The sequence below is a fragment of the Peromyscus leucopus genome, chromosome 16_21 (genome assembly GCF_004664715.2).
Source record: "Peromyscus leucopus breed LL Stock chromosome 16_21, UCI_PerLeu_2.1, whole genome shotgun sequence".
In the NCBI taxonomy this organism is placed as follows: domain Eukaryota; kingdom Metazoa; phylum Chordata; class Mammalia; order Rodentia; family Cricetidae; genus Peromyscus; species Peromyscus leucopus.
Genome location: NC_051084.1, coordinates 49,503,262 through 49,526,713, shown reverse-complemented (window position 1 = coordinate 49,526,713; position 23,452 = coordinate 49,503,262). Strand labels below are relative to the sequence as shown.

Genomic DNA, 23,452 nt, shown 5'->3' with positions numbered 1-23,452 from the left:
GCAGGGCCTTTTCATTTGCCGGTTGGTTCCAGATGGTTAAGCATCTCAGACTTCTATTTTGTCCAGTCATACTCTGCGAGCTGCATGAGTTCGTCTTCACTCAAGATTGTTTGGCTCACTCTACCACTCCGATGCTACCAGGGGCATCCCAGTTAGTGGCAGACTTGTGGGGCTCCTGAAAGGGAAACAGAGAACTCCCGTCAGCAGGTTTGCACATCCTGCTCACCTTGGTCTCCTTGGGTACCAAAGGCCTGAGGCTCTGCAAACCCAGCCCGCTCTTTCACCGCCAGCGCAGGGCGGGGCCGGCGCGGGGGAGCATGCGCAGTCGAGGTGGCGCATGCTCTTCTGCGTGGCGGGCGGGAGCCGGGCGCGCCCTTCATCCCAGCCGGAGTGGGCGACGTGTGTGTCTCCGTGCATCGGGATTCCTAATAAAGTTCGCCAGAAAAACCATAACCGTTCTGCAAGAGCGGAGCGGGGTGCGAGGCGTCCGCGGGGAGGAGCCGGGCTCGGTGCTGCGGGCTGTGGGTTCCGGGCTCGGTGCTGCGGGTTCCAGGTTCCGGGCTGCGGGCTCGGTGCCGAGGGTTCCGGGCTGCGGGCAGGAGGTGAGTGCGGCCTGCGCGGCCTCGGCTCGGGGGCTACGGGCTCCCGGGTGGCGGGGCCGGGAAGTCGCTGTGGGCGGGGACCGGGGCTGCGGCGGGCGGCGCACTCCTCCCCGGTCCTCGTGGGGACAGCCCGCGCGCGGACGGGCTGGACCGCTCCGTGCCATCGCGCCCGGCCGCCGCCCGCCGCTCGGTCCGTCGCCGTGGTTTCCCTGGAGCAGGAACTCGAGTGTGTAAGAACTTCACTCTGGCGGGCGAGGCAGGGTCCGCACAGGGCTGCGCGGCAAGAGCAATTCTGTGCTTTTTGCAAACGCACAGGCTGTTGCCCGACGTAAAAACCAAACCCAGCAACCCGTTACTTAGTTAAGTTGACCCATCCTTTGCTAACGCGAAAGACTGTATTGGTTGCCAAGTGATTTAGGTTGAGAGGGAAGGATATTTATAATTACTGTCAGTTTTTAATTCAGAATTGTGCCTTTCTAAGAACATGATTATTTTGATGCAGTTTTTTGATTTTTGTTTTTTAATGTGTGTAATTTGGGACAGGGTCTCACCATATTGGCTTGGCTGACCTGGAACTTGCTATGTAGACAGGCTGGCCTCAAAGCCAGAGATCCACTTGCCTCATCCTCCTGCATGCTGGGATGCAATGTTTTAACTCTAGTTTCTGAGAATCTCAGCAGTGATTCCCAGAGCTATAAACTGTTCTCACATCTTTGTTTAAGTTTTATTATTTTTTTAACTTTCAAATGATTTTTAAAAAAAACTTTTGGAGTTTTAGTTTCATGTAATCACCAATGCAGTCAGGCTTTAAAGTCGGTCCTACTGTCTATTAAAACCTCTTGTCTCTTTATATCATACTTCTTATTCTTGATTCCTCGGAGTTACTGATGCTTTCAGAATGTCATTTAAGTGTAACAGTTTGGGGCGTTGATAACTTTTTCAGTGACTAAATATAATGCTCTTGAGATTCAAGATGCATCCATATTGGTTATTTTGGAGACTGTCTGTCTATCTATCTATCTATCTATCTATCTATCTATCTTTGAGACAAGATCTCAGGTGGCTCACACTAGACTCAGACTTGCTCCACTAGCCAAGAATAGCCATGAGGTTATGATTCTTCCACCTCCACATCCCAAGTGCTGGGATTACAGATCCCATGTGCTACCATGCCAGGGGTGTGTGTGGTGTTAGGCATGGAATCCAGGACTTTGTCAAGCTGGGCAAACACTGTGCTATTGAGCCAATTGTCTGTTCCCACATTGTTTCCTGTATGGATAATCCCCCCTCCGTTTTTATTGCTAAGTAGTGTTTAATTAGTGGATGTGCCAGATATATCTAATTTTATTATCCACCCATTGAAGGACATTTGGGGTAGTTTTCAGTTTTAGGTGATTATGTATGTAGATGTGATAGGGCTGGAGAAATGGCTCACTGGTTAAGAGCACTGGCTGTTCTTGCAGAGGACCTCAGTTAGATCCCCACACCCACATGACGGCTCACAACTGCCTATAGCTGCAGTTGTAGGGAATCTGGTGATGCCTTCACACAGACACGCAGGCAAAACACTAATACATCAATATGTACTAAAATGAAAGTAAGCAAATCTCCCATCCAAGTACTAACCAGATCCAACCTGCCTAGCTTCTGAGATGAGACATGATCAGGATGGTATGGCCATAGATTGGTGTGTGTGTGTGTTCCACAGAGTTTTGTGTGGAACTTCAGTTTTTAGTTCTGTAGGGTATTGAGTTGTGTGATGTTTGGGGATTACACAGGACATCAGCTCTTGGGTTGTAGTATCTCCCGCCATGAAAACCATTCTCCACAGTGGCCCTGTCACTTTGCATTCCTGCCGGTTCAGTCGCTCCTCCTCTCTTCTGCTTACCCACACACACCCTGGGATGTCATCGGGAATCATGGGCCTTTAACTCATAGCCACAGTTATTGAATGTCTGCGTACTCACGTGCCATGCACACGCTTGTGTGTCTGCTGTCTGTGTCTTTTGCTCGTTTTTTTAACTTGGTTGCGTGTTCTTGTGTTGAGCCTGAGGGTTCCTTCTGAAGCTCTAGATACCAGTCATGTCAGATCCGTATTTTAAAAGTGTTTTTTTCCTAGACGGTGTCTTGTCTGTTCATTGCCTTCCTTATTCATCGTTTGAAACAACAAATGTTTATATTTATTTCTTTACTTTTGAGAAAGGGTCCTCAAAATGTGTACACAAGTGTAGTCTTGACCTTGTTGCTCTCCTGTGTTCAGCCTCAAAAGTGCAGGAATCTCGGGTGGGCACCACCTCCTGGGCTGGTTCTTTGTTGTTGTTTAGGTGGTTTGGTTGGTTTGAGACTTTCTCTTTAGCCCATACTGGCCCGGAACTCACTCTGGCCCAAGGATGAACTTGAGGTTCTGATCCTCCTGCCTCACGTTCCAAATACTGGGATTACAGGTGTGTGCAACCATGCCTGGTTAATGTTTTTACGTCTTGAAATTGTATTATTGTGATGAAGTGGGGGGGGGGGGATGCACATGTCACGTGCACGTGTGGAGGTCAGAAGACAGCTTCCGGGAGCCAGTTCTCTCCTTCCACCGTGGGATCCGGGTATTGAATTTAAGTCTTGTGTAGCACGCTCTCTTACTTGCTTGTACAGTGGTTCTCACCCTTCCTAATGCTGTGACCCTTTAATACACTTCTTCATGTTGTGGTGACCCTCAACCATAAAATTATTTTCGTTGCTACTTCATAACTATAATTTTACTACTGTTATAAGTTGTAATGTAAATGCTTTTGGAGATAGACGGCTGTCGAAAGGGTCGCAACCCACAGGTTGAGAACCACTGAAGAGCGCCCTGTGTTTTTTAATTTTGGTATCTAGTTTATCGGTTTCCCACTCGTGTTGTATCTTCTGGTTTCCTGACTAAGAACTCTTTAAACCCAGTCAGGAATATACTCTTCTATAGACTTGCTCTTAAAAGTTGTAGTAACTGTGCCTATGTGGTGGTGCATTTTAAGTTAACTGCATAAGGTGAAGCTTTGCATTTATGAGCCTTCTCCTCTGCCGCACAGGCGTGTGGATCTTCTCTAGCCAGTATCGAACCTTCTTGATTTCAGATTACACTGTTTTAAAATTAGACAGTGCAGTTTCCTCTGACTTTATTTGATGATGATTCTGGGGCCTTAGGCTTGCTGGGCAAGTGCTGTGCCCCTGATCTGCATACCCAGCCTTCTTTTTACTTTTCAGTGTGAGATAGTGTCTTGGTAAGTGGCTGGGGTGGTCTCAGGCAGGCCGGGAGTTTGCTGTCCTGCTGTGGCCTCCTGAGTGGTTAGCTCTGTGGCTGCCCTGCCGGGTTAAGAGCTTAGGTTATTAAGACAAACACTCTTACCTAATGGAGCTTTGTTCTGCACTGCCGTAGCTGCCTCCCACAGAGTTCCACGTTGACTTTTCTATTATGCTTACATATTTATAATATATTAGATATTATACATATTATATAGAGAGACAGGGTCTAGCCATATAGCCTAGGCTGGCCTCAGACTCAGGGTCTTCCTGCCTCAGCTCCAACAAGTGCTGGGATTACAGGCCACACCCAGTGACTTACTTTTCTCTAAGCTTCTGTGATCGCTGAATCCCTTAGAAATGTGTTTTTCATTTCAAAATACCAAGGTTTCCCTATTCGTTCTGTCACTGGTTTCTGGTGTGAGTTTATTATGTTCAGTGAATACACTGTATGGATTTCAGTATTTTAGATTTGTTGACACTTTTCAAAATATGTATATATTTTATTTTTAAGATTATAATTACATCATTTACCATTCTCTTTCCTCCCTCTGGACCTTCCCATGTAACCCATCCTGCTCTCTTTCAAATTCATGGCTTCTCTTTATTTAATTATTGCTACGTGTGTCTAAATACAACCTGCTCAGTCCATGTCATGTCCCTTGTATGCCTTTGTTTCTGGTGCTGACCATTTGATGTTGGATAACCAGTTGGTGTGCCCTCCTCTCGGTGAAACTGTTTCTCCCGCTCTCGTCGTTCCTTAGTTGCCTGTAGTCCCCTGCGTAGGGTTGACGCCCTACGTGTGCGCTTTCTCAGTCTATGGTAGCATGTCTGCTGGTGCTGCCGTTGCCTCGCTCATCTGTAGGTGGCCACGTTGGTGAAATTCTATGAATGTATCATCTGATAGTCTGAGGAGACGCAGTCTCACAGCAGTATTCTTTGATGGCTCAGAATACGATCTATCTTGGCAAATCATATACTCAGTGCGCTCTAATCCTTTCTTTAAAAAAATGTTAATGAGCATTTGGCCTGCACATATGTCTGTACACTGTGTGTGTGTGCGCGCCCGGTACCCACAGAGGCCAGAAGAGGGCATAGATCCCCTGGGATTGGAATTACAGATAGTTGTGAGTTGTTGTGTGGGTGCTGGGAATTGAGCTGGGTCCTCTGGAAGAGCGGTGAGTGCTCTTAACTGCTTAGCCATCTCCCCAACCCCTCTTAGTGAATTCTTGACAGGAAGTATATTCTGCTGTGGAGAAAGTTCTGTAAATATAGGTTTGCTTCGGTAACTTTTTTTTTCTATCTGTGCTCTTCAGTATATCTGTAGGAGCTTTTGAATGTTTGCTCTGGGTGTTACACTGTGTGTGTGTGTGTGTGTGTGTGTGTGTGTGTGTGTGTGTGTGTATACATATATATGTGTGTAAGTCAAAGCGTATTGGAGTTAGCATTTTGTCAGTTCCAGTATAAGACCTCTTTTTATATTCCTTTATCTTATTATAATTATCTTAATTATTTTCTTCACATACATTGTAAAGAAAGAGACTAGAAGACTGTTGCATTTCACAGAATTTTTATATCTACCATGTTCATCCTTTTGAAGTCTGTCTCAGGAACTTCTTTTTGTTCTCTTGGGCAGACTGCAGATGGTCTCAGTTTTTCCTGATCAGAAACTGGCCTGCCTCCTCTTTCACTCCTGAAGGATTTCACTGGGATGTGGCTCTGTGCTGACAGATCATTTCTTTCGGCACCCACAAAGGGATGTGCTCTTTCTCTTGGCCCTTACGGTTGATGTTGTTATCTGATATCTCTGTAGTCGGTATGGTGGCACACTTCTTCCAAGAAAGCCACACTTCCTAATCCCAGTCAGTGGCAGGAGGGTGTGATATTGGGGGGTTGAACCCAGGGCCTGTGCATAAAAACATGCCCCCTACCTCTGCCCTAAAAGATCCCACCCCTCCCACGCAGTGTGATAAAAAACCAAACTCACTGTCTTTCAGTGCTTTGAAGGTGTGTCTTCAGTTGGCAAATATTTGGTATGTTTTGGGTCTGGATTTTGTTAGGTTTGTCTGCCTTGTTTCAGTTAGCTTCTTTGAATTCGTGTTTTTTTCTAAATTTTGGGGTATTTCAGTCTTTATTTTTTCCATTGCCTCTCAGTCCTATCCTTTTGCTCTTCCTTGTCCTGACTTTGGTGATACCAATAGATTTTTTTTTTTTCTCTTAGTTCTTCGGATCTTTGACGCTCTTTTTTTCCCCCTGTAGTGTGCTGTGTTGTTCAGATTGGCTATTTTCTACTGTATGATCAAGTTTCCGTTTCCTCCCTCCATTCTCCCTGTTCTGCCGTTGAGTCTCTCCATTGAGCCTTCTGTTGTGGTTATTTTCACTTGTAAACTCTGATTCGTCTATGTGTCTGTCTTAACTAAGACTTGTCTTCCATCGAAACTGAGGGTGGGAAGGGCTGCCCTGTTAAGAGGCACCCATGATGACACCCACCGGGTTTGTCCTTTTCGGGAGGAGGAGAGGCACTTTGTAGTACTGTTCCTCCTGTGGTCCCCACTGACGCTGCAGTGGGTGGGAAGATGACCTCATTGCCTCTGAGGGATGGTGAAAGGTGAAGCTTTCTAATAGGCCTCCTCTGTACCCCCTTCCCCCCAAAGAAAGAGATGTAAAGGTGGTGAGCAACGAGACCTGGTGGATGGAGTGGGCATCTCAGTTCCCTGTGTGGTCTCTAAGGCGCAGGGTGGTGGTGTGGGTGGGAAGGGACACCTGCTTGTCTTCCCATAGGAGTTGTAAGTCGGCCTTTGGCAGTGCGGTGACGTCATGAGGGTGTTTCCTGTCTTGGCTTCTTGCTCAGCTGCCCCTTTCCTGGTCCTGTGGCTAAAGAGAGTAGCCTTTTATTGAGGTCTTCTTGTTTGTTGATTATTTGACTTCTTCATAATCTAGTCTGAGAAATGAAAGAGAAAAAGAACTCAAAGGGAATTCACTTTTATTCTGTTCCTTGTGTCTGCAGCTTATAGCCCATTGCCCTGTCTGTTTTTCAGAGGCCTATGTGCCCTTTATGTAAAGTGCAGAGATTTTAGTTATGCTTGGAGAATGGAACAAAAAATGTCCGGACTATCAGAAGTGTCTCTGAAGTCTATATATTTATATTATTATTTATTTTTGTGCGTGTGTATCTGTGCACTTGGGAGTGTATGTTCAAGTGTCTGTGTGCATGCACAGAAGCCAGATGAGGGCGTCAGGTGTACTTCTGTATCATTCCCCACCTGTCACTTTGAGGGAGGACCTCTCTCTGAACCGGAGACTTTATTTTCTTAGCTAGACTGTAAACCAACAAGTCCCAGCAATTCTTTTGTCTTCAGCCTCCCTGTATCTGGGGTTGCAGGTATGTGGGAGACACCCCGCTCTGTTACACAGGTGTTGGGGTCCCAAGGTTGGTCCCCATGATTGTAAAGATGCACTCGTAACTGCTGAGTCATTTGTGTAGCGGAGAGACTGAGTGAGAAACAGCGTGTGCATATTTATTGAGTGTGTGTGTGTGTGTGTGTGTGTGTGTGTGTGTGTGTGTGTGTACACATACAAGACAGTTTCATACATACAAGTTTCTCTGTGTAGCCCTGGCTGTCCTGGAACTCACTCTGTAGACCAGGCTAGCCTCAAACTCACAGAGATCTGCCTGCCTCTGCCTCCTGAATGTTAGGATTAAAGGTGTGCGTCATCACTGCTTAGCTGAGTATATATGTTTAAAAGGATAAAATACAAGGTTTTTCTTGCTGCAGTTTTGCTGTAGACATTATTGATTTTTTTTCCTTTTTGTAACTTCACAGCTTCTAGGGTGAAGAATTGTGAGGTAGAGGAAAGGACGTTGACTTCCTAGGACCGAGCCAGTGTACACGGCAGCTGGATGAAGGAGGTCAGATCTGGGTAAGAACCGGAGCTGTGTGTTGTCACTTTGGTTTTCTGAGATGCGGTCTCACCGCGTAGCCCGTGCTGGCCTGGAACGTGCAGCTGCCCTCCAGCCTCAGTCGGCCTTCTGAGGGCTGGGAGAATGGCATTTGCCACCTCACCTGCTGGGTTTAGATTTGTTCCCGAGCGTTCAGGAGACCGAAGCTTCAGGGCAGTAAAAGGCTGGGAGATGAACTCTTGGATTCATTCTAGAACATTCTAGAAATCGTATTTTCAGAGCACAGGATCCAAACATCACCGCCCTTTAAAGTTTTCCTCGGTTCCAGCATCAGCCACAGGCCAGAGGCACTGACATAGACTCATGGTTCTAACGTTTACTTGGCGTAAAATCACATGGTGGGGGGGAGCGCATCTATCTGGGCTCTTTAAGGAGCAAATGTCAGGACGGAATTAGCAGTGCAAGAGGCTTGTGGTGGTGGCGCGTGCCTTTAATCCCAGCACTCGGGAGGCAGAGGCAGGCGGATCTCTGTGAGTTCAAGGCCAGCCTGGACTACAAAGTGAGTTCCAGGACAGCCAGGACTACACAGAGAAACCTTGTCTTGGGGAAAACAAAACAAAAAAAGCTACCGTTCTGAGGTTTCTCATTATATATGGCTAGATCTCCGCAAGTGCTTCTAGAAGATTCTTAGGACCATAAAAGTTTATGAAGTACCTGGGGTGAGTCTGGAGGCTCAGGACTATTTTTACATTTCAGGTTCAATCCGTGTAGTAATGAATTCAGTTAAGGGAGCCGAAATATAATAGCCAAGTAGGCATGCCATTTTAAGAACTATAGGAAATTGACTTTCTATTCTTTTGAGTGTAAAGTATGCATATTCTATTACCTTGATTATCTGGTAAACTAGAACTGGTCTCAAACCAAAGAATCTGTGGCATGAGATGATCTGTGCGGCACTCATTGTAATGTGAGAACTGAGCAGTTAACCAAGAGCTCAGTGAGACACCTGCCTGCACTTCATCACACAAGACGTTTCTTTGGGGTGCTTTTATAAAAAGACACCTCTAAGGTTGAAAAGCATGTTTCTCAGGTTTGTTTCTAATAATGCATTTAATGTTACAACATGTGGGATTGTATTACACAAAATGAATGTTTGCGTGTGTAACTCACACATTGCTAAGGTTTTCACATGTATCCTTCCTTGGTCAACAACTCTGTGAGATGAATATTGTTGCCAGGAAACTGAGTCTTGGAGAGGCTAAGTAATAAATTCAGTACTTCAAACGCTTAGTCTTTGTCTCTGAAAGAGAATTGTGCGGATAAGGTATCAGTGTTTACCTTTCTAAGGTTAACGAGGGAAAAGGTGGATTGGGAGCCTCGGCCTTTGGATAGATTATTGCAATGTAATGGTTTTTGTTTTTTGTTTTTTATGTTCTTGGTTTTTGGTTTTTAGAGACAGGGTTTCTCTGTGTAGCCTTTGCGCCTTTCCTGGAACTTGCTTTGTAGACCAGGCTGGCCTCGAACTCACAGAGATCCGCCTGCCTCTGCCTCCCGAGTGCTGGGATTAAAGGCATGCGCCACCACCGCCCGGCTGCAATGTAATGTGACTGTTTCTTGATAAAAGTATTTTTATTTTAAGCTGTAGGTCTGCAGAGGCGATCTGACCACCTGGAACTGGAGCTGGTCCAGAGACCGTTTCTGTGGCGAACATGTTGGAGGAAGACGTGGAAGTAGCCATTAAGATGGTGGTCGTAGGGAATGGGGCCGTCGGAAAGTCCAGCATGATCCAGCGATACTGCAAAGGCATTTTCACAAAAGACTACAAGAAGACCATTGGGGTCGACTTTTTGGAGCGACAGATTCAGTATGTACTCGGCCTTTTATCCTTCATTCTTATTCATTAAGTGCCTGAGACTCTACCGGAATGAGGAACTTCCGGTCCAAGCCGGGCAGCAGGGGTCAGTGGCTCATGCAGCAGTTAGTGCTGTTGGGTTTGGTTGTTGGTTTTGTCCAGTTTTTTAAACAAGGCCTTGCGTTGCCCACACTGGCCTTGAACTTGCTCTGTAACCAAGGATGACCCTAAACTCCCCATCCTCTTCCTTCTATCTCCCAGACACTTGTATTACACAGGCTTCTGCTGCCACACCTGCCCATACTTTTGTTTTTGAGACGGGCTCCTGCTGTTGTGGCTCAAGCTGGCCTCAGTCGTCTGCTCTCCTCTTCCTCCTCCTCCTCAGCCTCCCGAGTGCTCGGATTACAGGTGTGTGCCATCACGCCGTGCCTGGGGCGCTCTCAGGTTGGTTTTGTTTTGTCTGTCTGTTGTTCGTTTTATCATATACTTTAATCTTTGGCTCTTTTTTTTTTCTTCTAATTTTTCCCCCTTTCCTCTAATGTTTTTCATTTTCCTCTTCACTCCTTCCCCTCTCCCTTCTGTATGTTTTATATTTATTAGTGACACCTTGGGGACTTGATAAACACAAACCGGCCCTGACTGATTTCTCCCTGCTGGGTTGTTTAGACGGAGCATTTCAGCTGTCCTGAAATTTTCCTTTGAGAGGCTCCTTTGTTTAGATTGCCTCTTTCTTTTAATTTTATTTTTTTGAGTCGGGGTCTCATGTAGGTTGATTGGGGCCTTGAACTTGCTCTGTAGCAAAGGCTGGTCTTGAATCCTGATCCTCCTGTCTCCACCTTCTCAGTGTCCAGAATTACATTTGCTCACCAAATGTTTCCTTTAAAAAACTGAACCACACTGTATGGAAGTTAAAGATACAATAACATACCTTTATCCTAAAGAACTGAAAGAATACAGGTTTGGGAGTATTAAACTTGCCCACAGAAAGGAACGCCTATTTCAGTAAATCCAAGTGGACTCTAAAATCCTTGGGAGTGATGCTTTTTGTCTCTGATGTTGGGAACCTTCCAGGCTCCTCTGGGTTGGACCCTGACTCGCCGCCCACTTCCTAGCTTGCAGCAGAGATCATGGTCATCGCTGACTCTGGTCTGCTTCCCTAACACTTACTTTAAGGAGACTCATTCTGTCTTGATGATATTTGTGTTTTGTACTTGTACCTGAAACAAAAGTCAGTATTTTGGATATAAGTTGATTTTCATTATCCATAGGCTTTTTAAAAGCAGATTTATTTTTAGTTGTGTGGTGGGGGTGGGCTTGTACACATAAGTGCAGAGGCCTGCGGAGGCCAGAGACAGCAGTTCCCTTGGAGCATGAGTTACAGACAGTTGTGAGCCGCCTGATGGTGGGTTTGGGGAGTGGAGTGATATGTGCCTGCTGTGAACACTGAGGCCCCGTTCCTGCCCTTCCTCATAGGCTCTTTGTTTGTTTGTTTGCTAAAAATTATTTGTAACCCCAGAGTCACTGCGTAGTGGTCACTTATTAGATAGACAGAGGGCTACAGAAACATTGGAGTTGTCCACCACGCACATTCCCGGCTGTGGTCAAGCAAGGTGGCCCTTCTCGTGTTAGCCCTTATACAGTAAACATGTCCCGTTTTGTCTTGTGTGGTGCTACCTTCTCACGCTCTCCTTCATTCTGGTGAGTAGTGGGCTATCTCACCTGGCCTCCAGCCGTACTCCAGCGCTACAGCTGCGTGTGGTGCTTCTGAGCGCAGGAAGGCTGTGTGCGCCTTACGGAGAAGACCACTGTTAGATAAGTGTTTTTGGTAAAGGAATTAGAGTGCTTGCGCTCTCTGCTGCTGCTGCTGCTGCAGGGCATGAGTTCAATGAGTAACATATAATAAGGTGTCTTTAAGTAGAAACACTTAAAAAAAAGGTCAGATGTTGATCAATTAATGAAAAAAAACCAGTAGTTCCTTTTTTGTTTTGAGACAATGTCTTATAACATAACACAAACTCAAGATTGTCCTGCCTCAGAATCCGGGTGCTGGGATGACAGTTGAGCATCATCACGCTGGTGCCCAGGAACCTGACCTTGTGTCATCTCCAGAATAGGACGGCTCTGTATTTGCTAATTTCATATTCACAATAACATAACATAACACAGTAACAGTGGTAAAGCACATGACTAGCACTGACTAGCATGCAAAGGGTCCTGGGTCTGACCTTCAGCACCACATAGTGGTCCAGGCCACAGCTGCCGAGGTGAGAATCACCTGACAAAGCAGAGGTCTGCAAGCAGGCTGCTTCCTTCCCTGTTCTCATCCCTTCCACAGGGCGCCGAACCCCATTGAGAATGGCGTAAGAAGAGGAGAGATGATCCGACCCAAGGATCCCCCTCCCAGTTCTGCTGATCTTAGAGCCACTAGGCCATTGTAGAAAACACTGACAGACAGAGAATGATGTCTTAGCTGTGCTTTCACTACTGGGAACGGCCCCATCATTTCAAATTATTTCACTCTCACTTTTTCAGTTTGAAAAATAAAACGTACATAAATCCTTTCATTTTGTTTGGAATAAATTCATCTCTTGTTTCAGAGTTAACGATGAGGATGTCAGGCTAATGTTATGGGACACCGCAGGCCAGGAGGAATTTGATGCGATCACGAAGGCGTACTATCGAGGTAAAATACAAAACTTACTCTTTGGGCTAGATAAAGAACATTGCTTTTTTGGTGTCTTACTTAGGGTTTCTGTTGCTGTGATAAAATGCCATGACCAAAAGTAACAGTGGGAGGCAAGGGTTTATTTCCTCTTCCAGTGCTCAGGTCGTACTCCGTCACAGAGGGAAGCCAGCGCAGGAACTCAAGGCAGGAACTGAGGCAGAGACCATCGAGAAGTGCTGCTTACTGTCCCGCTTTCTCCTACCATCCAGGGTCACCTGCCCACAGTGAGCTGGGCCCTCCCCCATCAGTCATTAAGTAAGAAATGCCCCACAGACTTGCCTGCAGACCAGTCTTATGGAGGCATTTCCTCAGTTAAGATTCTCTCTTCCCCGACATGGCTGGGTTTGTGTCAAGTTGACAGTCCCAGCCAGCACACTTCGTTTTTATCTTATTCTTTAAGAACAAAATAGGCTGGGGTGTAGCCCTTTGTTACAGAGGTTACCTAACATGCACTGAGCCCGGAGTTCAATCCCCAGAACCAGAAAATAACAGCAACAGTAACACAGATAGTGTTGGCCAGGTGTGGTGGCACACACCTGGCATTTCAGCACTAGGGAGGCAGAACCAGGGGCAGAACAGGAGGATTATGGCAAGTTTTGAGTCCAGCCTGGTCTGTTCCAGATATATATATATATATATATATATATATATATATATATGTGTGTGTGTGTGTGTGTGTGTGTGTGTGTGTGTGTGTGTGTGTGTATAGTGACTTGTCTCAAAAAAAAAAAAAAAAAAAAGAAAGAAAGAAAGTTAATTTGAGAGGATTTTCAAAAGCTCCAGTTCAGAATCCTTCTAAAGATCTTGTGAAGAAGCATGTCTTTGTACTGTAGACAGATTGTCCCACCATAACGTCACAATATGCCTATAGGTCATGGAGACAGAATCAGCCACAAACTGGCTTGTCAGTTTCTTTCATGTCTCCTTCCAGACAACATTGGCATCTGGTTTATTTTCTTCTCCATAATTGTATTTATTTTTATGGTTTTGGTGCTGCTGGGGATTGAAGCCTGGGCCAGGCACATACTCTTCGATCCTCCTGCCTCAGCCTCCTGGGTACTAAGGTTACAGCACTGTACCACAGGGCCTGTCTACTTTAGGAGTTTTTGGGTAATCACAAATCATACCATTTCTCTTTAATATGTTTATAAAATCTGTTCTTTGCCAGAGCTAAAAAAAGCCCGTAATGTTGTTGCTTGCATTCTGAACATGGTGTTTAAATTCCTTTCTACTGTTTCCCTTGGATAAAAAGGCTTTAAATAGCTTTGGTTTCTGTAAATTTATCATTTTAACTTAAAATGGCTGTAAGTTTATAAATAGGATCCTGTTAAAAGCTCGTCATAATAATGTAACTAACTGTTCATCTAGTTATGTTAAAACAGCAAGGAGGGCAGGGAATTGGTGGGTCTTCAATTATTTCAGCTTCTTTTTCTTTTTTTTTTTTTCCTTTTTGTAAATTTTTGTAAGTTACAAAGGTGAACATCTGTCACAGTACGGACTGAATTGGGGAAGAAACAGTAGCAGCTCTGCTTCCATCTGAGAGATGCTTTATTCAGCATCCCTCGGTGGTTTCTTTGGGGTTCCGTAAGATCACTGAAAACAGAAAAGCAATTTCAAATTGGCTTAAGCCACAAACAAGCTGTATTGATTTGATTAATAGAGAAGTCTGGAAGTAGCATATCCTTTAGCTGTTAGTTTTTAAGATTTAGCTGGGTGTGGTTTATGCCTGTAATCCTAACACCCAGGAGACAGAGGCAGAACAGTATCTGAGTTTGAGGCCAGCCTGATCTACATAGTGAGTTCTGGGCCAGCCAGGGCTACATAGAGACAAAGAGAGACCCTGTCTCCAAAAAAATGGAGCTTACTCTAGATTAAGGTTGATACACCCAGTGTTTGTTTTCTGTGTTGTTTTTGTTCCCCTTTAGTATTTGGTGTGTGTGTGTGTGTGTGTGTGTGTGTGTGTGTGTGTGTGTATGCGCGCGCACATGTGCACAGACGATGGGGAGATCAGAGGTGTGGATCCTCCGAAGCTGGAGTTACAGGTGGTTGTTAGTTACACGCCGTGGGTGCTGGGAGCCAAACTTACATCCTTTATCTGACATAATATTGCATGTGATATATAATAGGAATATTATATACTGTATCACATGTGATATATAATAGGAATACTATATACTATATCATATTTGATACATAATAGGAATGCTATGTACTATATCACATGTGATATATAATAGGAATGCTATGTACTATATCACATGTGATATATAATAGGAATGCTATAATCATCAGTTGGTCTTCATGAAATGAAGGTAGCAGGTGAGGAAAGACACCCTAACAAGCAAAAAAAATCCTTTGTATGTGTCATCACACCCCTTAATTAGACTAATTATATGTTCCCCTTTGTCTACAGTCATTGATACTTCATGAAACATTTATTTTATTTGATGTTTGGAACACTTGAAACAGTTTATTATCTTTTAATTCCAGTCTCCTGTCCAGTTTGACTCTGTAGCTTACCTCACGTGGAGTAACTAGCTCTAATTTAGAAGAGATTGGTGTTCAGTATCTAAGCTATTGTAACTCTTATTTGTGGATAATAACCTGACTTGTCCTATTAACTTAGTATTGGACAAGATTCCAGTTTGGGAAAGTTGGATTACAGAAGAGATCAGATAACAATACAGTGTCTTCTTAATTCCTTCTCAGCAGAATGTCCTTTCCTCATGTGCCAAATGTTTCTGATAAGGGTAGGAACAGGAAGCTTCCTGTGAGAAGGAAGCTTTGTGGGTATAACAGAATCTTAGTTCTCAGTTTCCACAGAGGGAAGTGGACTCCGGGAGGGGTCATTTTGTAGCCCTATCAATCCATTTCCTGTTGGCAGACTGTGAGTTCTAGTTAGTATTTTTCTAATCCTAGCTAACTGTACCATGAGTTACCTTGAAGGTTCATTTAATCCGGGAATGTGGGCTCTTACAGTGCATTGTATTAAATTACAAACTCCTTCTGTTACTTTCCATAGACCATTGTCCTAACCTCTGCATTCAGAAGCTTGGCCGTTTCCCCATAGCTTCCTCAGGTTCCATCTGTATTAACATTGTTAACAGTCCATGTATGCTAAAGTACACACTCTTTCCCTCCTTTGGCTTTGAGTTAGTCCTGGAAAGTTGTCTAGTATTTTTTAACCCATTCTTATAATATGTCATTTCCCTTTATAAGAGTTTCCCATTTTCCCCCCTCTTCTTTTAAAATTCATTTTTATTTTATATGCACAAGTGTGTGTCTGCATATCTGTATGTGCAGTACATGTGTGCAGTGCTCCTGAAAGCCAGCAGAGGGCATTGAGGATGCCATGGGACTGGATTTATAGGTGGTTATGAGCCACCATGTAGGTGCTGGGAATGTCGTCTGGAATTTGAGGTCCCCAAGTTGGTTCCTATGGATCAGAGATCATGTGATTGGTAGGTTTTGTTAGGTACAATACTGTGAGATATCCAGGCCACATTTCCTGGGCAAATGGTCATCGGACAGGTTACACAGAAAACACAGGCAGCTTCAGCAGACCAACCGGTATAGCCAGGAATTTGATGTATCTTACCATTCCTGTATCAATGGCAACACAGGTAACCGGTTAGATCCAGTTAAAATAGTTTCCTTTTTTATTTTTTTAAGTGGAGAGAATTTACTTCAGTGTCTTGGTTATAGATGTTAAAGCTCTAAAACAGAAATATTGCCAAAGGGAATTTCCTTAGGTATAAGATTTACAGTGGGGCTTTTCCTGGAATATTTAAAAATCCAAGTTATACCGAATAAAAATATACCAGGGGTGGTGAGAAATTTGAATCTTCCCAAGCATAAAGACTTGGTTCAGGTAACATGGGAGGTCTGGGTAAGAAGCAGGCACCACAGAACATGGCTAGAGAGGGCTTGATATTACTCGTGTCTTCAATATCGACTTTTTTTTTTAAGGAAAAATACTAAAGTATATCTTAAAATTTTTCAAAAAAATTCTAAAAGCACATGGGTTTTGTATTTTATCACTGTGGCCCTTATTTGATGGTGCAGTAGAAGATGAGGATCATGTAGCCTTCCTGGAGTCCAGATGTGACCTCAGGAGGAGGCGGTACATGTCTGAGCTGGAAATAGGGATCCGAGCTCATCGTTGCGGCACCGGAGCCCGTTCAAGTATCTGACAGGTTCCTCTCCTGACAGGGCCCTCTCTGTTGGCACCGGAAGGGAGTCATTGATATGGTTTCTTATCTATTCTGATAGTCAGAATTTTCATTCCGTTTTTCATCTCCTGGGAGCCCATGGTGGAGACATTTTGTGAGCAATTAGGAATTTTCAATTATCATTTCTGTAAGTCCACTGCAGTGGTGTGCAATGTCTCTCCCTTTAAGCAGAGACGACCCATTTAATCCTTCATGACTTTTGTAGGATTCCCAGTGAGTATTTCAAAAGGAGCAAATAGGAGAGCTTTTAGCCAAGGGCAAAGAGCAAGTTTTAGGTTGGCCCGTTGGTTTTTATAGTGTTTACTCAGCAAGTCCAGAGGGTTGACTATGGTAAGCATAGAGAATGTTGGGTAATAGGCCAAGAGTTACAGACAGATTTAAGTACTCGACAGTAGAGTGAGTTCCATGGTCACTGCCCAGTTCTGCAGGAATGCCCCAAGGGACAATTCTTTGTGACAGACTTTTTCCTACTGGTAGGCAGTGGCTTTCCAGCAAAGAAAAGCTTCATCAAAGTGGGAAAACATAAAGATTAGTACTGAGTTGTGTTTATATCCTTGGATTTGGGACTACTGTTTAGTCCCAAACATCACTTTTTTCTGGCCCAATAAATTAATGGGTGGGCATTACTGGGTACTAGGGGCTTGCCAATAGGACCTGATCATAGGTGACTCTGGGAGTTGACACTGCAGCTCTTCTGTTGCCTGGGTTTTTCTCACTCACAGTGGTGCCACCTGTTGAGTGAAGGAGGAGCTCAGAAGCAGAGTGGTCGTCATGAGCTGGACAGATTCTTTCCTGTGTGTGGTTGCATTTAGTGAAGCCCCTTTTTGCAGCTCTACCAGCCTGAATATTATGTCCTTGTTTGTTTTAGAATGTCCTGCGATTTTAATAATGGGTAATTGTTTGGGCAAATGGTCGGGATCTAGTCATTGAGATCTGTTGACTCTTTTGAATAGGCTGGCCAGAGGAAGTCAGAAATAGTTCTCTAGCATGTCATGTACCACTCCAAATGCATTGCTACAGTCTGTATAAATATTTGCTGTTTTGTTTTCTGGGAAGCGGCATGCTCTGGCTAAGACAATGAGTTTAGTAGTTAGAACAGATTTAATCTCAGGCAATGAGTACTCTTAGTTTATATCAAGAATGGAAGTAATTAAATATCCTGGCAGAAAATGTCCTTGTTCATCTCATAAAGGAAATAATTCTGCATTTCCAGTAGGTGTTTTCTGTAGGTGTCTTAGGAGAATGGTGTCTATCAGTTATTTGAGTAACCCTGTTTCTCCTTCTAGTTCATCTGATACAAGGAGCAAGGCAGAGGATTGAGAGATGCAGTACACCAGGAAACATCTAGAGATATTTCTTAAGAACCTAAACAACTCAGGGCCAGAGTTATAGCATCCACATCAGTAACTCCAGTAACAGGGGATCTGACACCCACTTCTGCCTCCAAGGGTACCAGGGTCCCATGTAGTATACATACATGCATGCATACATTCATAAATACATGTAAAATATGCATCAATACTCATAAAATATAAATCTTAAAAAGTTTTCGGCAACTCCTTGAGTAATCCTGGATCTAATGTGACGTTAGCAGAAGTTTCATGTGATGGGGGCCCGTGCATGGTGTGTGAGGGAAGGGACCTCCTCATCTGTTTCCCAGAGCAGCGGTGGCGGAGGATGGCCCTCAGGCAGGCCGTGTGTTCCAGCTGCCGGGTCTCATTGCTGGTTGACACACCCAGGTCTTTCCCATTGTTTGAGTCAGCATGCCCCGTGCATCCCCTTGTTTCTGAGGAGTAAAGGGGGACAGAGGGGTTTATAGTTGGGGTGCCCTAATGCAGGGCTTGGCCGGCCTCAGCTGCTGTCTTTTTCCTCAGCTCTAGCTGTGTGGTTTCTGGTTCCTGTTTAATTTACATAGAGTTGGACAGTTAATAAGTGGTTAGTCCTAGGAATCCTCTTAATTGTTTGGGTGTTTGCTCTTGTTTGGGGTAAGAAAATTCTTACAGTAGCAAGAGTAGTTCAAGAGTTAAGAGAAATCCTGAACACGTCACTATGTAGCCCAGGTGTTCATCCGCCTGCTGGCAAAACTGCATTTTGTGTTTTGACACTTGGTGGCCCTTTGTAGCTAGTTGTTGCTGTGATGAGATCGTATCTTTGAGAGTTTTCGTGTAAGGGAGAACACAATCAGGTCACTGACTTACTGTGCCAGAGTAGACGTGTGAAAACAGTGTCAATCCGATTTAAGAATTTGAGAAAACTGTGTGGACTTTAAGTGTTCCCCCGTGGCATCACAGTGCACATATACTGCTGATTCTCCCGTGCGAAGGCAAACAAGTATTCACTGCTGGACTCATGGGGAAACCACAGAAGACACTGCTAAGACTGAGACAGGCTGCTTTTAGAGGAGGGTTAGGTAACAGGGTGAGGGGATCCGGCACCACTGGCTGGCGAGGGCGGGCTTGACTCATGTATGGCTTGGAGCTCCTGCACAAACCTCCATTCTCTTCCCTTTGGCTTCCTTGTGGGTACTGGGGTGCTTAAGGGGTTCAAAGACCTTCTCTCCGAATTCCTCTATGGGGGTGTGAGTCCTGTTAGGGCTCCTTTCCTCAAAGGGCGTCATTTATATTAGGGTCTGATTTGCCTTGTTGACTCAGCCAGGGAGCTGATCTCATTGGTCCTCTGTTGAGGATTTTACCCATCATTCCCATGGTGGTTGTGAAAGAAGTCTCTCAGTTTCCTCCTGTAGGGATCCTCTGATTCCTTCATAGGTGGTGTGGGGACGGGGGGGGGGGGGGGGGGGGGGAGGCCGCAGAGGTTTTCTGTGTCCTCCCAGTTTAAAGTCATCTTTCTCTTTTGAGAGAGGAGCTACAAATATTTTGTGTTTTTAAAAAGCCGTGTCCTGGCAGTGGACAGGGACACAAATCAGCAGTGGAAGAGTTGACCCCCTGCCGTTTCTCCAGGTGAGAATTTACAGTTTGTCTTAGAGGCAGCTGTGGGGAGCTTAGAAACATCCACCATTTGAATCTTATTTTCACTGTGAGGGAGAAAGTTTTTAAACATGTGGGATTTAAAGCAGACAGCAGCTCTGTTACCCAACAGGGCCTCTGCTTCCTCTTGGTTAATAATTATCTCTATTTCTCCCAAGGCATTACTAACAGAAAAGGAAAAACTCCAGGTTCCCCCAGAGCAGCCATATTCCAGCCTGGTGTTTTCTTTCAAGGTCTCTCAGGCCTGCTGTCCCTTTCGGGAGAGCATCAGTTGCAGTTTCTTACAGTTCTGAGATGTCCAGGCCTTTTGCAGTAGTTAAAAGTAGCCTTGTCTCAAGATGGGAGGAGTCAGTAGGTTTCTTTGTCAGGAAGCTTAACAGTTTTAATTACCAGCTTATAATTTGGGCAGTGAGTTGATCTGCTATAGTGACGGGTATCTGTGCGAAGTGAGGCCCATGCTGTATTATTCCACTTGACCGAAGGGCCAGATCTTCCAGGCTTTCCGTACGTGCAGAATTTAACAAGGCATCACTCTGTTCCGTAGTCCTCCGGGGAATTTTATTAATGAAAAATCTCAGTGCCAGACACAAGGTCTCCCTAAGGTCAGGGATGCCCCAGAGGTAACCGAAAACAACACAGGCTGTTGCCATCTCTCATGGTTTCCCACCATCTCCAAATGGTAAGACCGTACTGCCGAAGCCCACTGCCTTCGGGAAAAGGACCTGAAGGAGTCGATCTCTACTGACCAGGAGACTCCCAGATGGCTGCTGGCTTTGGTGGAGCTGGAAGGCATATGCAGGCTCTTGGGGGAGAAGAGACGTCAGCGGCCTCGCTTAGCATGGGACCTTGCATGCTGCAGTACGACAGACGTCCCTGGCAACACGCGCCCGCTGGTGCACCAGTGGCCTGACAGTTCCGGGGGTGACCAGCTCTTTCTGACTGAGCGTGGAACGGCTTCACAGGAGCGATCGCACGCCGGTCCTATAAACCTGAGAAGCCAGGGCCGAGGAGGTCTTAGGGCCTTGGTGACTTGTTAAATGGCGTGCTGTCAAGTTGCCTTCTGATTATTTGTGCTTGCATCCCTAAGATGGTGTCACTGTCAACCGTAGTCAGAAGCTGCCTCTGTTCTCAGTGAGTAGCGGTCAATACAGACATTCATAAATGGACAGGGTGCTGAGGCGGGTGCTCAGCTCTGGGTTAATCATCTATTGCAACCCCCCCCCCTAGCAAAGGGCGGGAGACATCACCGGAAAGGGGGTGGAAAGTAGTTAAGAGCCGGCAGAGTGGGGAAAGGGCTGTGTAGTACTGACTGCTGGGCACGGCACGGCCGGTGTGCTCAACCCACAGCGGCTGCGCTGAGGCTCGAGACCTGTGGTCCGTCAAGCCAGTTCAAACTCCAGCACGGATGAGGAAGGGGCCCGGGACCCACCACCCCTGGCAGAGTTGGGTGGCTGGCCCCTGAGAGTGGGAGTCAGTCACTACCCTTCAGGGTAGGTTGTCCATGTCCCGGTGAGATTAAGCCAGACGCGTGTCTGATCTGCAGGCTCACTGTCGGGTGAAGCACGGTGCTCGGCGATCTGCTTACTGGTCAGTCTTTCCGGAGACTGAGGCTGGCTTTAGGATTTGCTTGTTATCTCAGCGTTGGTGTTGGTGGTTCTGCTTGTATCGGTGTGTCTGGGGAGCGTTGTGTTCTGCCTCCTTTCCTTTATGACACGGGGTGACTCCAGTGTTCTCCTGTGGCTCTATAGACAGGTTTGTTGTTGTTGTTGTTGTTGTTTAAAAGGTTTGTTATCTATTATGTACACAGTGTTCTGTCTGCACCCCAGAAGAGGGTGCCAGATCTCATTACAGATGGGTGTGAGCCACCATTTCGTTGCTGGGAATTGAACTCCGGAAGAGCATCCAGTGCTCTTAACCTCTGAGCCATCTCTCCAATCCCCTGACACAGGGTTTCTCTGTATAGCATTGGAGCCTGTCCTGGAACTCACTCTGTAGACCAGGCTATCCTCGAACTCACAGAAACCCACCTGCCTCAGTCTCCCAAGTGCTTGTATTAAAGGCGTGCGCCACCACTGCCCGGCTTTTAGACAGTTTTTTATTATGTTGTCTGAAAAGTTCAACAGTTCTCCTTGAGCCCCATCCCACCCCGTGATTTATTTGGGGTGTTGTCCTAGAAAGAAATAGAAGATGGGGTGGGGATTGGAGTGGGTCAGTGTCAGGGAATGGGGAGCTTCAGTACCTGAGGCTACTGTAGTGAACATAGACGCTAATTATCACTGTAGGAAACTTGGGGCCAGTCTCTTTAAAGAACCTTGTAGAGCAGGTCCCCTTGGGAATGTCTTAAGAAAACCAAGGCCCCACAGAACCAAGAAACCACAAATAAAAACATAAATCCCTTGAGGCACAGCAAAGAGGAACCTGCTTGAGGGGGTGGTAAACCAGTGACTGGCACCGAATGGGCCTCTGCAGCTGCCCCACAGGGAGGGGGGCACAGGGCGGGGCTATGCCTGGGCCAGTGTCTCTCTGGGCCAGTGTCTCTCTGGGCCAGTGTCCGCCAGTTGCTTAATTATTTCCACCGGTTGCATCAGCTTTCCAGCTTCCTGTCTTCTGGCATCCCCTTGGCCTCTCCCCACCGTCATCTACCTAGTAGATGGAGGGAGGCGCTGTGTTCTTTGGCCCTTCATTTCTCCAGTGGCACTGAGCTCTTTCTCTTCCTGGCTTATCTGGCACAGTTAGCAGGAGTCGGAGTGGAGATTTGGTCCCACCCTCTCCCCAGCAGCAGCTTACGGCATTGTCTTCATCCTTTGGGGACCTCAGGCAGAACTAGATCCCTGGTCACATGGTGGGAAAGGATTTCAGGATGAGCCGGTGTGAAGAGAGTGAGTTAGTTTATTTCTGGGAAAGAGACAACAGCATGGATATGGATGAGCATCTTGAAGAGTCTTGCTTCATTGCCATTACAGAGGTGGCATCCGTTCCTTCTTGGGGGGCCTAGCTGTTACCTTCAGAGGCTTTTGGAGGATCCTAAAGGAGATCACAGGGTGTCACAGACATGGAGGAAATGGGGGCAGTCTTTTCTGAGAGTCCAGAAACTATCCCCAACAGGTGTGAGGCCCTACCAAGAGAGGGCATATGCTCAGGCCTTACTTGATTGCTGCTTTAACATTCTTAGTTGGGAATACTCTGCATAAAGAAGCAGTTTCTGGGTTGCCGCCCTTTGGGGCACGTGTGCTGGACGTCAGCTCCCTGCTGGACTCCTGAGCACCGGCTCCTTCACCTTCTTATGTCTTTTTCTGTTTTTCTACCCTGCCTCCGAAGTGTCTGCTGTGGTTTTCATTTTTATCTTATAGTTCCTCTAAGGTTTTTAGTTTTAAGAGTCTTTGGTCTTATGTACCTAGAAACACCCCATTTCCTTAGGTTTAAATGACAGTTGATTGGATATAAAATTGTAGGCTTAAAGGTAACAGTTTTATAGTATATTCTTAAGTGATTAAATAGTGTTTTATTTGTAGTTTTAGTGCATATTACAGTTCAAGTAAATATGAATTATTCAGTCAGTAGCAATATGGTCTGTCACTATTTCTCCATAAGTCCAAGGCCTCGGGGTGCTCTGATACCATGTAGTTAGTTATCCGGTTTCACCATTTGTAGTAGTAACACACAGCTGCCATTTTTCATTCTGTGTTTTTCATTCTATCACTCCAGTGATAGACGATTACTGGTTTACTCTTAGGATGTCCTGCACCAGGGTTTTGAGTCTTAGAAGGAAACTCACAGAAGGGGGACCTGGAAGGAATATAAATAAAACATGCGATTCCAGAAAATTCTCTCGAGCCCGAGGTACGTGCTCTACACTTTTGTAAGCAAGGGCACAGTAAAACCA

At 45.6% G+C, this 23,452-nt stretch overlaps 1 protein-coding gene across 3 annotated transcripts in view; it reads left to right on the top strand.

Moving 5' to 3' along the window:
- Positions 1 to 513: 513 nt before the first annotated feature.
- The window catches only part of Rab23 (RAB23, member RAS oncogene family), a 33,538-nt gene continuing 10,599 nt past the window's right edge, over positions 514 to 23,452 (top strand). Inside the window, exons 1-4 of one of the 3 annotated variants that reach the window (XM_028865387.2) lie at positions 514 to 602; positions 7,700 to 7,796; positions 9,416 to 9,640; positions 12,226 to 12,311. In XM_028865387.2, coding sequence (XP_028721220.1) covers positions 9,486 to 9,640; positions 12,226 to 12,311 — 241 coding nt within the window. In that variant the 5' untranslated portion in view covers positions 514 to 602; positions 7,700 to 7,796; positions 9,416 to 9,485. Of the gene's footprint in view, positions 603 to 743; positions 833 to 7,689; positions 7,797 to 9,415; positions 9,641 to 12,225; positions 12,312 to 23,452 lie in introns of those variants that run through there. The other 2 variants (XM_028865386.2, XM_037199478.1) reach the window with 2 other exon arrangements.